General features: G+C 46.8%; 1 protein-coding gene across 1 annotated transcript; it reads right to left on the bottom strand.

The window, feature by feature from the left end:
* Nucleotides 1-1,175: 1,175 nt before the first annotated feature.
* Nucleotides 1,176-2,429, bottom strand: LOC115320168 (solute carrier family 22 member 8-like). The gene has a single exon (XM_040213410.2). The coding sequence runs from the start codon at nt 2,424-2,426 to the stop codon at nt 1,176-1,178; it is 1,251 nt and encodes a 416-aa protein (XP_040069344.2). The 5' UTR covers nt 2,427-2,429.
* Nucleotides 2,430-14,725: the final 12,296 nt, after the last annotated feature.

Here is a 14,725-nt window from a genome sequence, read left to right as displayed (position 1 = left end):
CACCGGGTCGGAATCGGTCCCCCTGCCGTAGACTCAGTAGTCGCACGCATAAGCGTAAACGCAGCAAGAAGAAGCGCTGGGAACTTAACTCACGCACGACGTCCGTTCCTAAGCCTTTTCACTCATACCCTCGGCGGTTGCATACCGTGTCAGCGGGAAATCCCCCCCAAAAAAAGCACCGGGTCGAGGGTACGTCAGTTGCACGCTGGTGTGGCGTAGCTTCCACAGTGCTGCAGCCGCCCCGCACTGCTCAACGTCCCTGCTGCGTAAGCACGTGGCTTCCTCTTGCCTCTCAGTCGCACACGCTCCCTCGTGCGAAGGAGACGCTTCACACGAAGCCACACGCTCGCGCAAGTACACATCCGAAAGCGCTCGAGTACTGCAGAGGTACGATAGCCTTGCCGGCGTACAGCCCAAAATGGTTGCCTTAGGTATATGCGTATTTTAGAATGGGGTGCAAATAAATAAATTACCAGTAAACCTTGAATTTATAAAAAAAAAAAAGAAATGCACAGTATGTGAGTGAAAACAAAAGGCTTATATATTTTTGAGAGAATAATATTTTCCAAATAAAGCTCTGCGGAGCGCAAGTTAGTCTGCTTTTTTTGCTGAGGTTGTGGTGACGTCAGAACGCCGTGCTCTGATTGACATAATGGTGGGTAGACCTCAAGGCAGCTCGCTATGAGGTCTACCACTATCCTTCAATCGGAACCAATAAGATCTCGGCGTTCTGACGTCGCCACAACTCCCGCAAAAACAGCAGACGAACTTGAGCTTCGCACACTCTGTTTGACATTATGTTCGACCGCAGCCAACGCTACAATCTGGCGGAGCCAATTGCGCCGCGCCAAAAGTGCATCGTTACGTCGCTCGTCGTTTTTGTGCGCTTTCTATCGCCGGTGAAACCAGTCACGCAGAGAAAAAAGTGTAGAATTATGCCACATTCACCGATTGGTACAGCTGGTGACAGCAAAGGCGACGAGCGCTATGACGACACACTTTTAGCGCTATCTTTTGATTGGCTCAATCGGGTCTTAGCGTTGGCTATGATCGGGTGTAATGGGAAACGGAGTGGGGATGAATTACATCAGATGTGCCGAGCCATAGTAGAGAGCCAGGGTTGGTTTCGCCGTCAAAACCTGGACGCTTGGTGGGGGGCGATATAAGGACCCCAGCTACATCGAACCCTTTCTTTGTAAGAGTATAATCGTACGACTTTCTGGCGGCCTTCGAGGATCGTTCGGCGTTGGCCTGAGATTGGTGGGGCTGGGAGTTGCGGACGTCCCCGGAGCAAGGGAGGGACGTCGTACGAACTGAGAATACTTCTTGGCAACGTTCGCGCCAGGAGGTATGTCTCCCGCCCACGCAGCGTCGGGCAAAAAGTAGACGGCCAGAGCGGTCAGCGCACCGAACAAGCTCAGCAGGCCCCAGAAGTGCTCCACGTGAGTCAGGAATCCCAGTTCTCGAAGCAGAGTTGAAGCGATAGCGCCGAGTCTGCCGAAGAAGTATACCGCGCACAAGCCCATACTGCGAACCACCGTGGGGAAGAGTTCTACGCTGTACGCGTAGAGGGCTATGACGGTCAAATCGAGGACAATCTCCGCGCTTGTGTCCACTGGGAGCGCCAGAACCAAGATTTGCTGGAAATCGGCACTCGCGGCCTTCATCCCCGCGAGCGCAGATAAACCAAGCAGCAGCGCCAGCAAGGTGACCCTCTGGCCACGACTGGTCATGGACACGTACACCAAGATGGCACCGATGACCTGGGACACGAATGCTGCGGCGACCATCCAGATGTTGACTAGATGGTGGCTGCCCCTGGGGCCGTAAAACGCGAGCATGACGACGAACCAGCACCAGAAGACGATGACGATGCCGCTTCCGAGAACGTTCGTGCACAGCATTTCCGCCACGCGGTAACCTTTGACCCGGGTCCCGACTCCGAGTTTGTAAAGGCGCCACTGCTGCTGGGCGTGGTGGATGCTGAGTCCGTTCATCTGAGCCATCCACATAATGAGGCGCTCCGCGTCTTTGAATTCGAACGTGGCCAAGAGCCAGCGCGGCGACTCGACCGTAAGGAGGAAGGTGGACAGCAGCAGGGACGTCGGCAGCATCACGACAAGTTGCGTCAGGACCCAGTCGTGGACGAAGTAACCTACAATTTTGAGATACAGCTGGGCCGCGATGGTGGCCGTCGCGATTGCGATCACGCCGTAGAGACACTGGCGCGCCGGCGTCGACAGCTCGATAAGGAGCACGAAGCTAGTGATCTGGATTGTGCTCACCGACGCAGACACCCAGAAGCGCAGCGCCACGAAATACGTGAAGGAATTCACAAAACAGATGGCCGTCCCGGATATGAGCAAGGACAGGGCGGACAGATAGATGACCGGTCTGCGACCCATCTTGTCTGACAGTTGGCCCATTATGGGCACAGCCGCCGCAGCGCCGCCCATGTAGAGAACCGACGCGACCGCAACGAGCCACTGATTCTCGCAGACGAGGTTCCAGTAGGTGACGATAGAACGGCCCTCCAGATCGTAATCCCATTCCTCACAGGGCACCTGTGTCCGGTTCACTGCGTCTATGGATATCGGAGGTTCGTAGCGAACGCAGGTGTGCCAGTCGCCGCTGGCGTCGCGAGGTACGGCGATCTTGCGCCATTCTTCCGATGTCATGTTGCCGTACTCCAGAGGCTGCTTGCACCAGTGGTTCACGGGGCGGGCCACGACGCTGAGGAGCAGGTTGTGGCTCAAGAGCACAAACGCGGAGAGCGTGGCGACGAACAGGGCCATCCGCTGGATGCGACCGTGGCCGTATACTGTCGTCGGGTCGTTGGCTGGTCCGTGGGACATCGGGTTCGCGTTCCTGGAGGTGTTCGTGGAGCTGCGATCTTCTGCCGCTTCGCGTTTCTTGGAGTCGGGACGGCCGATGATCAGGCCGGGGCCGTAAGAACTGGCGGCGGGCTTGCCGTTGGATGCCCTGTCCTTGTTGGCTTCTGGTACCTTGTCATCGTCCATCCCTCGGGCGTCTTGATGAAGCTCCTTGATGTCCGAAATGGTTGGAGTGCTGGACAAAGGTTTCCGGCTCTTTTTTCGCTTTTTCTTGATTAAGTCCGCCTGTGAATGCATTTCGGAACCAGCGCTAGTAGACAGAAGTGGCTGCTCGAGGAAGCTGTGCTGACGAGTCGTACCGTCACCGAGCTTGTCTTGGGATCACGCGCAACCGTTCTTCTTGCTCTCTCGAGCTTCCCCAACGCGCTTCGGAATTTCTGATAACGCTCAGCTAACCGCTGAACTGTGTATCATCAACACAGAGTTAATACCTCATGTTAACAACTTGATATATTTGGTTACGATTTATAACGAAAAATTAACCTGGAAATTACATATTGACCAAACTGCCATCCGTAGAGCAAAAGCCATTGGACGATTGCAACTCAAGGGGCGAGCATACGCACGGGGTTGCGCTGGACAGCATGTAGAGAAAAAAAAACCCTCCTTATACTAGAAAAAAAAAAAACCAGTTCGCTTTTGCTTGAGCCTCCTAAAATACACAGAGAACAGTCCTCTTTACCCAGGATCTCGTATTCTGCCCCTTATCACCCGATTTCACATATTAACGGTTTTTCGTATTTACATATTTTTTTTTCATTGGCTTTCTAATCCCGTAGACTAAACGACAACTTCTGACCCAAAGTTCGTCATCTCAGAGGGCCCCCACTTTAACACGTCAAATATGTGCAATCGTTAGTTCACCTTTTACAGTTTTCCCTTCAAAACTGTAAAAGGTGACGGTCCCCTCTATATTAAGTACTTTTGTGCTCTTGTGCCGACACATATAACAGCACTTAACGTAACTTGGGTACCTAGCCATATGGAGGTATTCCTGAAAATGAAGCCGCCGACTTCCTGGCAGGAGGTTCATTGGCATGTCATGTTGTCTGGGTATTCATCTACTTGACTTTGTGCTCAGAGAGCGGTTCCGCACTTACCTCATGCTTATATATAACCCAAATAAACTTCTCTATGCTATTCCTGATTACATGCATCTCAAATATTCGTAAAACGCTGATTGCTGTGAATCGCGACAATGCGAAAAAGAGTTAACACGGGTTTACGATGCAGAGTCCCTCCCAAGACTTAGATTTTATTCCCACAAAATTTATTTCTCCGCTTCACCTCTAGGTCCATATTGCAAAAGTGACGTAACTCTAGATTATTAGTTTTAATCGTGCCGTAAATTTATGCACCAGCGCCACCGCTTTTTGGCGCAGCCTTTTTCGATGCTGTGCCTTCCCATAACGTCTGAAAATTTAATTTTCTTCGGAGGAACGTACTGTGGCTGTACAAACAACGCGCTTTGCTCCCTCATACATAAATACATCACGAAAAAAAACAAAAAAAAAACGATTACCTTGCTATACTTTGTTTCACCTTGTGCTGTACCGCAGGAAAGGCCACAAGCGCGAGCTCCTTGCTCTATATGGCACACCTCGGCGGCACAAGCTCTCATGCACCAAGGGCAGCTGTCAACGCTATGAGCTCGCGCTTCTAGCCTTCGCTGCGGTACAACATAAGGTGAAACGGAGTATAGAGCCTTCCAGTCTTAAACAAACAAGTCTTTCTAAATTTCAAGCATAGATATGACACTTATTTTTCATAGACACGCCGATCCTTGGCCCATCCCCTCCTTGGGTGTGCACCAAATCTTCCATTGGCCAACAACAACATTTCGCGCGAGAAAATGAAATAAGAGAAGAACAGAAATAAATTGACAGCACAGTTCGCAACTTTCAGCGATGGCGGTACTGCGGTATAAAAATCGCGCTCCTCGGAAAAGCTCCTGGGTGACATGGCTTCACAATAAATGTGCTTGCCTAGAAGAAAATAGATAGCGCTATGGAGAATTCGGCAGCCTTAAAATGGCGCCGGCTAAATATGTTTGCCTACACCTTCTTCACGTGAAAGAATGAAGTAAAGCGGGTTTCACATGCAGCGATTCTGCCGCCGAAATCGCTGCCGCTAGCGGCGCGGTGGCACGGATCGCGAGGTTTCATCTCACATGGGAATTTTCTGCCGTTGCGATGGCCTATGTTGCTTGCAGCAAGCAGATGCGCACAGTCGATTACAGAGGCTTCTAACAAAAATTTTTATGCCTTAGTTTTCAGTTTCCCCGTTAATTTCACCTAAATAAAACAAAAAAGAAAAAAAGAAATGAATTTAAAATACTACATAAACCTTATTCTTATTTTTTTTTTCAAACTTCGTTATCGCGGAGGATAAAACCTCGGATCATCCTCGGCAGCGTCACGAGCAGCGCCTTCCTCGGATGTAAAGCCTCCAACTGATATGGTCAACCTACAGGCCGACCCAAACCTCCTGCGGCGTTGGAGTAATTAGTATTTCCGAAATGGGGTTCCATTTCAGCAGTGGTTTCATACCGGTCTTGTTGATCACTTTCACGGCCTCAGTCACCTCTTCCCATAGCTTCTATTTGGTGCGTCCCAAAGAACCAGACGCTCCGACACTTCACTGATAAGCAGTTCACTGAACTGGGCGCGATACACTTTGTCTTTCTTGGTTTGACGATTTGTGTTGTAAAAGACACGTCAATGTCGCTCAGTTCTTCTTGGTGTGCCAGTCGCCGCTGGCGTCGCGAGGTACGGCGATCTGGCGCCATTCTTCCGATGTCATGTTGGCGTACTCCAGAGGCTGCTTGCACCAGTGGTTCACGGGGCGGGCCACGACGCTGAGGAGCAGGTTGTGGTTCAGGAGCACAAATGCGGAAAGCATGGCGACGAACAGGGCCATCCGCTAGATGCGACCGTAGCCGTAGACGATCGTCAGGTCGTTGGCTGGTCCGTGGGACATCGGGTTCATGTTCTTGGCGGTGCTCGTGGAGCTGCGATCTTCTGCCGCTTCGTGTTTCTCGGACTCGGGACGTCCGATGATCAGACCGGGGGCGTAAGAACTGGCGGCGGGTTCGCCGGCGGATGCCACGTCCTTGTTGGCTTCTGGTACCTTGTCATCGTCGATCCCTCGCGCGTCTTGACGAAGCTCCATGGTGTCCGAAATGGGTAGAGTGCTTGCCAAAGGTTTCCGTCTCTTTTGTCGCTTTTTCTTGCTCGAGCTCATTTTCGGAATCAGCGCAGGTAGACAGGAGCGGCTGCTTGAGGAGGCTGTGCTGACGATGCTGACGAGTCGTCGTCACCAAGCTTGTCTTGGGATCACGCGCAACTGTTCTTTTTGCTCTCTCGCGCTTCCCGAACGTGCTTCAGAACTTCTGATGATGCTCAGCTAACCGTTGAACTGTGTATCATCAACACAAAGTTAATAGCTCGAATTAACAACTTGAAATATTTTGGTATGATTCATGACGAAAAGTTCACCTGGAAATTCCATATTGATCAAACTGTCATGCTTGAAGTTAAAGCACTAGGACGATTAACTCAAAGGGCGAGCACACGCTTGGGGTTGCGCTGGTCGGCCCTACCACTAAGTCTTACTCGTTTTGTACAATAGTGCGCACCATGCATGAATTTGTATCTATAGCGTTTGGGAGCCAACCGGCATGTGGAATAAAACCCCTTCTTATATGCGAGAGAAAAAAAACTTCGCTTGTGCTTGGGCTTCCCACAATACACAATGAGCAGTTTTCTTTACCTAGCCTTAACGGAAAAAGAGTTGAACTATATAGAAAAAGCACAGTAGCAACGTCCGCTGTACAGGGAATTCATTACTTTTTTCCTTCTATATTTTTTCTTCCTTCTATATTTTGTTTTTAATCATTTTTCTGTTCTTGCCTTTTCTCTTTTTCATATGATCCTTGTTTTTTTGTTTCACTGCCATTTGCATCGGAGTGAATGAAGATGAAGATGATGCATAATACATTTGAGTTGTCAGTCAGCGCTGCGTGAGTGTTCTTCCTGTGTATGCGTGATTTTCCTTTTTAAGTGTGTCTGATCTTGTGCGCTGTGAAGCATTATCATGAATTACCAACTCGCCCAAGCTGAAGTTCTGACCAATTTCATTTCTAGTACATCGGGCCCCTTTCTGCATCTTCATTTGTACCCCGACGTCCTTGTGACCCTCATCGCCATTAGCATCTGCCAAGCGCGGACGTTCAGTTACTGCCTCCGGGTCCATCTTCTACCTCCGGAAGTCAAGATACTGTTTGGAGGCTTTGCCCCATCAGTAGGCCACGGCAGAAGGTTGTGCAAGATTTCACAAGCTGAGTGGCACCGGCAGACAAGACTATACCGGAACAGTTTGTTCGTACAGTTATGCAACAATTTGAGTCCACCCTATGGAAAACGAGCATGGCGTGAGTACTCCAACCTCACTGACCGCACAACCGAATATCTGTGGCGACTCACTTTGAAGCATCTCAGATCCCTTACTCCTCGAAAGACACGACACCAAAGCCAACCTTTGCATGTAATAGGCGACATCCCTCTTCCACCAAGCGTTGAGCAGGTACTCAGCCTTGGTCCTAAGTTCGCGGTTGAACCCCGCAAGTCGGCACCCGAGTTACTTTCCTTGGTCAGGCAAGTTTCACAGCGAGCCTCCAATACGGAAAATGATCGATGTATTTCAGAAGGAGTGGACATTCTCTCGCGCCATGCAACCCCGATCAGCCCACTGTCCATTAAAAGGACTGAAACCTTCTTAAAAGGGCATAGCTTATCTCTCCTGCCGGCAGACAAAGAAGGTGGTTTTGTGCTCATGCACAAGGCCTTGTTTGGCAATAAGGCCTTAACGGCCATTGAGTCAGTCTTCCATTGCCATCAAGATACCACCTTAAGTAAGATCAAAAGCCAAGCCAAGAAGTTATGTAGCTCTCTTGACCTCAAGCAACTTTGTTCATCCATCGACAAAAGCAAATTATCCAGCCTTGAGATTTTCTTCAGTGCAAAAACACACAAGACTGATTGCCCCCTCAGGGTCATTGTGTCTGAACGAGGCACTTGGCAAAAGTCCATCGCAGTGTTCCTCCAAGACAAACTAAACCTTCTTGACATCAATGATCCCTACCTGATTAGGAGCTCAGATGAGGTCTGGCAATTCCTCCATGATGTCACAGATAGAAGTCTCAACGCATTTTCCATCGACGTCAAAGACCTTTATTATGCCCTCCCTCAAGACCGTCTTCTTAGGTTCATAGAAGAAAGTGTTGACTCCTTTGGTGTCATAGCCTTTCAAAACGCGTCAGGCGTCTCAGTCAAGGGTTTCCTAGATTTAATAACCACCTACCTGAAATCTACTTTTGCCACCTGGGAAGGCTTAACATACCTGCAGAGAACGGGAGTATGTATTGGTTCTTGTATAGCTCCCGTACTCAGTGACCTTTTTCTGGCATTTCATAACAGATTATTGCAGCATAACCTTGACCAGTCCAAAGTAGTGCGTGTGTTTCGGTACGTGGATGATTACCTGATTTTACTTGACAGTAACAATGGAACCTTCCCCGACTTAATGGCCAGTGTTCTGTCCACCTTCAAGGACTGCCTTCACCCGTTAAAACTCACCCATGAGCTTCCGGTTGAGCGATCTATAAGATTCTTGGACCTTCGACTCTTTTTTGAAAGCAATCACACCTGCTGGTCGTACGAACCTCGAGCAAAGAAGCCTCTCCTCAACCATAGCTCCGCCCACTCTAAGCTTGTAAAAAGAGGCATTGTAAAACTCTGCCTAAAAAAACTCTCTGGAAAAATCTTGCAAACATACAGTCCCTACGAGTTTCAACGTGCAAATTTCTCGGTTGGTTTTAGCGGGCTACCCCCCATCTTTATTAACTTCCGTTGCCGATATCCTACTCAGGGAGGTTAAGCAGGAAGGAGCTATAACACGCAGAACCAGAGACCGCACCACAAGGCCTGTAATAGTTCCCTACATCCACAACTTATCCCACAAGCTCAAGAAAATGGCCCATAGAGTCAACGTAGACGTTGTCTTCTCCGCGCCATATAGACTTTCTAGCTTGTGCAAGAAGGTCAATGGGACATCTAGCCGACCAGTTGGATGTATCAAAAACCACCTGAACAAGTTCGTGTCCTGCAATGAGGGAGTCATCTATTCCTTCCCCCTCACATGTGGCAAGTGTTACATCGGACAGACGGGTCGCTGTCTAAATGACCGACTTCGTGAGCACCACAACAATGCCATAAATGCCAACTCGGGTCATTTAGGCCTCCACTGCAGAGCGTGTGGATGCTCTCCCCTCCTAGACAAATGCACCATACTGGGACAGAGCAGGGACAAAATGACGCGGGAAATAGTAGAAACCGCTAACATTGTGAGGCTAGATAGAATATGTGTTAGCACTCCTTTGCTAGCCTTAACGGAAAAAGAGTTGAATTATATTGAAAAAGCACAGTGGCAACGTCCGCTGTACAGGGAATTCATTACTTTTTTCCTTCTATATTTTTTCTTCCTTCTATATTTTGTTTTTAATCCTTTTTCTGTTCTTGCCTTTTCTCTTTTTCATATGATCCTTGTTTTTTTGTTTCACTGCCATTTGCATCGGAGTGAATGAAGATGAAGATGATGCATAATACATTTGAGTTGTCAGTCAGCGCTGCGTGAGTGCTCTTCCTGTGTATGCGTGATTTTCCTTTTTAAGTGTGTCTGATCTTGTGCGCTGTGAAGCATTATGATGAATTACCAACTCGCCCAAGCTGAAGTTCTGACCCTTATAACTAGGGATGTCGCAAACAACCCTAGGCTCAAATTTGAAAGGTTTCGATATTTTCGAACTGAAATGAGGTTCGAATTCGAAAGATTTCGATATTTTCGACCCGTACCGAGGTTCGAATTCGAAAAGTTTGCCATTTTTTAACACTGTAGAGTTTCGAGTTTGAACATTTCGAAACTCTGACGGTTTTTAGAAGTTCGGGTTCGAATATTTCAAATATGTTTTATTTAAGCTACGAAAAATTCCAAGATCTCGAATTTATTTGAATCTGAAAGTCGAAAAATTTGAAAGTTCCGAATTTTTTATAAACATAAAGTTCGAAAAGTTTGAAGATTTGGAAATTCTTTCTACATAAAGTTGGAAAAGTTCGAAGGTTATGTTTCTCTTTCGAGGCTAAATTCGAAAAAAACAAAAAACATCGCGAAATTCGAAGTCTGGTTTTCATGTTCCTCTACAGTTTTAGTTTCAAATAACGTTTTCACGTCTCACTGGTTTTCACGCAATCAGATTTAGTAAAGTTCGGGTGTAATATTTAGACTGCGCGAATTTGGTCAGGCAATTAAATGAGACGACGAGTGACCCGCATGTACTGGAATATTTGCCAGTGCAGAGTGACGTGTGACCATAGATTAGTAATTGTGACCGCCAGCCCGGGCGAGTCTTTAACGTGCACTACGCAGTACTGATCACACGAACGCAGTTTTACAATTCTCATCCAGTTCGAAACGGCCAGGGGCGGGCAGGTGGTCGAGGCTCAGAGAAACCTTAAAGCGATCTGGCAAACTGCCTTTCCACGTCTTTGTACGCTGGCAGTAATCCGATCGAACGCCGCCTGAGTGACGCTGTCATATAGTAAGTTGAGTTTGTAATTGCTATTTTCGGGGACGGAGGACACGCCGAGCAAAAAGCACAGAAGCCGACACAAGTCTAAGTCGAGCAGCGTTCTACCATACCAGTAGCGTCGGAAAAAAGGGGGGGGGGTGCCAGCCCCCCCCCCCCCCCCTCCTTTTGTTGCCGTTCCTTCACAACCCAAACTGTTTCGACGCCACTGTACCATAGTGAACTTGCAGCTTCGCGGTGTCCGGGAGTGCCACTGACAAGTCAGGCAGAAGCAATGCATAAAATTTCTTTTTGACCAAACTTTGTCTTGTCGCTGTTTGCTCGCATTTTCTTATATGATAATATAAAATAAATAGACTTGCCCTTCACTCTCATATTTTGCCAGCCATCTCATGAGCATACAACAAAATAAATTACACATTAACGGAGTTGCTAATTATTTTAAAATGCTGGCAAACACGGGTTATGAACTTTGGTCCTGGAAGGTAGACCATACAAGGTACGAGTTAGGTGGTTGGTTAGAATTTATGAGCGAGCGGGTTCCCATACAGAGTCTGTACGGAGTGCACCCGGCGCCCTCTACGCTTTGCAACTAATCCATCGTAACAAGCGGACCAGTGCGAAATGCACCTTGGGCCGTAAATATTCGTGAATAAAGCTTTTTTTTTTTTTTGTGGAAAATGCATTTTTCGACCTGCTCTTTTTTCTATCTATGCTGTTTGCATATATTGCATTTTTTTTCACTAGAGTGTCCATTTAACATTTCAGATAGAGCAACAGGAGACTCGTTAGATTCAGCTACTATAGGTAAGCTGAAGTTCGTGCCGTGTGTCGCAAAACACTAAACTGCATTTTTGCATCTTCTAATACAAAAATATTCCATTGCAATTATAAACCAACTGGGGATGTTAGGGCCATTTACCTCACAGGTGTGCCGCTCGCTGTCAAACTGCCTCATACATTATTTTGTATTCTGTAGAGGGCAATGATATGTACTGTTTGCGGTGTTAATTTAAATGCGACACCTCAAAAACTCTAGACGAAAGAAAAATGACCATGTTTAGGGCATAATTTCCCGTAGATCCATGTTTGGACTCATGTTCGAAACTCATCGTGTAAAACAATAATCATATCTTCAGACGACACCTACTTAAAAAGTTTAACATCTCTACCATGACTAGCTTCGGCTATAGCGCGCTCCATATATGGCACAGACGACAATCGTCTAAACGCCGTCGCGCTTCCTCACTCCTTCGGGAATTCGTTTCTTTAAAACTAAGCATGTCAGAACATTGAAATAAACGGCATTGTCTTTCGCAAGGAATGCTGCACCGCATGTAAAAATTTGAAAGAAAAAAAAAATCATACGAATGTGCCTCACTCGCTGAATCCAAATGAAACCTCCTGTCAATCTTTCGAAGTTCGTCGAACAATAGACTTTACGCAATTCGAAAGTTCGGAAATGTTCGAATTTTCTAGATAAATAAGTTTGAAAGTTCGGAAATTATCAAATTTCTTAGAGTAATAAGTTCAAAAGTTCGAACGCGTCAAACTTTTTTAGTGCAAGAAACCGAGAGTTCAAAAATCATCGAAATTTTGAGTCTATGAAGGTCGAAAGTTCGGCAAGCATCAAATTTTGCAGCGTAATAAGTTCAAAAGGGATCGTCTTTTTACCATAATAAGTTCGAAGGTTCGAAGAACAGTTCATTTCTGAACGTGCGAAGTTTCAAAAAGTGTCGAACTTCTTGGTTTAACAAGATCGAAAATTTGACTTCCGTCGAATTTTTCGATGTAGGAAGGTCAAAAATTCGAAAACTTTCTAACCGCTTCCTTTGATCATCGAAACTTCGGTTCGAAAAAGTTCGTGGCATCCCTACTTATAACCCGATTCCAAATGTTAACAGTTCAGACGTATTTACATATTTTTGACAGTGGCTTTCTAATCCCGTAGACTAAACGACAACTTCTTCTGACCCAAAGTTCGTCATCTCAAAGGGCCCCACTTTCACAAGTCAAATTTGTGCAATCATTAGTTCACCCGTTACAGTTATCTCTTCAAAACTTTATCATATAGATGCGCTGCAACAACGGGAAGTAAGGATTGTCCCAGGCTACGTATCTGACAGTTCTTCGGGGCACCTTCCACTTTCTGTGATTGTAGGGATGTTACAAGATTACATTTAGTCTTTTATAAACTTCCTTCTAAGCGCAACCGATGAGTCAGTGGCGAATGAAAGATCAGGCGTTAGCATATACATCCCAAGAATCAGTGATGGCTTTTCTGTGCGCTTACTCGACTATACTCCGGTCTATGAAACGGAATTTCACGCCACTGTCCTGGCACTGCGAAAAATACCATTAAATATTTCGAAAGTCCAGGCACGTAGCCAGGGGGGGAGGAGGCCCATGGTTCCCCCCTCCCCCGAAATCTTCTGTTTTGCTGGGTCCTCCTCTCCCCCTCCCCCTCATACAACATTTTGTCATGGGCGCCCCCCCCCCCCCCCCCCCCCCCCTTTCCGAAACAAAATCCTGGCTACGTGCCTGCGAAGGTCCTTATACTCACTGACTGTAAGGTAAGTAAAGTAAGCTTTAAACAATAATTCATAGACGTTGAAACACCCATAAAGCATACATAGGCCGCACTAACGAACCGCTAAGACGAAAAACAGCTACGCTTGGCGCGAACTTCGCTGGCAGGAGTGCTCCGGAATCGAACACCAGCGCTACCTAGTAGGTTCTACCTGGAGGCCGTCTATTTTTCCACTACTCCTATTCTAGTTGACTGCACCAACACTTTCATAGGCCAACAACAACAACAACATTTCGCGCGAGAAAATGAAATAAGAAAAGAACAGAAATTTATTGAAAAGACAATTCGCAACTTTCTGAGATGGTGGTATACCGCAGTATAAGAATCGCGCTCCCTATGATAGCTCTTGGGTGATTGGCTTCACAATAAATGTTCTTGCCTACACCTTCCTGACGTGAAAAAAAAAATGAAGACTCCGATTGATGTGTTTACCGCGTCTCAAAAAGTGGCCCCTCGATTTCCACCTGGTGACGTCATAGAAGTGTCGCGATCCTGGCGGTCTCCCAACGGCTTCGGTGGGTGTAGCAGAAGCTTTTTCTGCTGCAGGTTGCTCTCTGGTGTGACAGTTTCACGGAAGCTTCGGGAGCCAGAAGCTACGACGCCATGACGACAGCGACACTCGAGTTTGCCCAACCAACTGTGCTAACCAGAAGCCAGCCGTCAGCAAAGGAAACGTATGTTACGTTGCCAGGAATCCCTACCGTAACTTCCGGAAGGGTGAAATGAGTCGCTTAATGATTCGGTACGATCGCTGAACGTCTGAAAGTCCGTAGGCCGATGCTTTCACTCTTTGTCACCGAGGAGGCTTCGAAACGAAATAAAGTAGCATTATTACGATACTGAATGCAAAAGATGAATTTGTTCTGTGAAAACATAAAAAGAAATGTCAATAAAAACGTAAGAAAAAAAAAGTTTCTGACGAGTCCGGACATTTTTGTTTATATCAAGGTGAAAAAGTAACCTTGCTACGAATATTGAGGTACTTGACGGTCATAAACATAAACGACACCTGTTATAACCGCTCTAATCGTGTACGTCCAACCTGCAAGTGCACTTCAACAACTTGCGCTTGCGCGTAAAATAATAACGTTCGTGGCGTGCTCTTGTAGCTCTGGCTACGCTCGGATTTATTGTCAATGAAGCATGGTAACACCGCTTATACTCGCCTTTGTTTCTGGCTCCTTGCAGAGCAGCATTACTAATCTTGAAATTTATATGGGGATTTAAAATATATGGGTACATCTTAAACTTGGTGTGCTTCATTTTACCAAGAGGCAAAGCTTTTAAACACCAAAAGCATCGTTTCTTCCCCCGAACACCAAATTTTGCAAGAAGTACCTCGCTCAAGGTATGTGTTGGTAGTGTGCCAAACTAAATTGTTTTCTTGATGTTACTACTAATATAAATAAAAAGAAAAACGTGGAGGTCAGAGGGACGAAGTAGACACTGCCTGGAATTAAGTTTTATTTTTGTCTTATGAATGTTCCGCTTTAAAGGGTCGATTTTTTTTTATTCTAATGAGAGCTCGAAGAACGATCTGAAAGCTTATTGAAGCTTCTTCTCGCTTTAGTTTTCTGAAAGATCAAAAGTGAGTGAAAG

The sequence above is a fragment of the Ixodes scapularis genome, unplaced genomic scaffold, assembly GCF_016920785.2.
Source record: "Ixodes scapularis isolate PalLabHiFi unplaced genomic scaffold, ASM1692078v2 PGA_scaffold11__112_contigs__length_91849675, whole genome shotgun sequence".
Classification (NCBI taxonomy): Eukaryota; Metazoa; Arthropoda; class Arachnida; order Ixodida; family Ixodidae; genus Ixodes; species Ixodes scapularis.
Note: the sequence above shows the minus strand (reverse complement) of the source record. Positions and strands in the feature narration are given on the sequence as shown.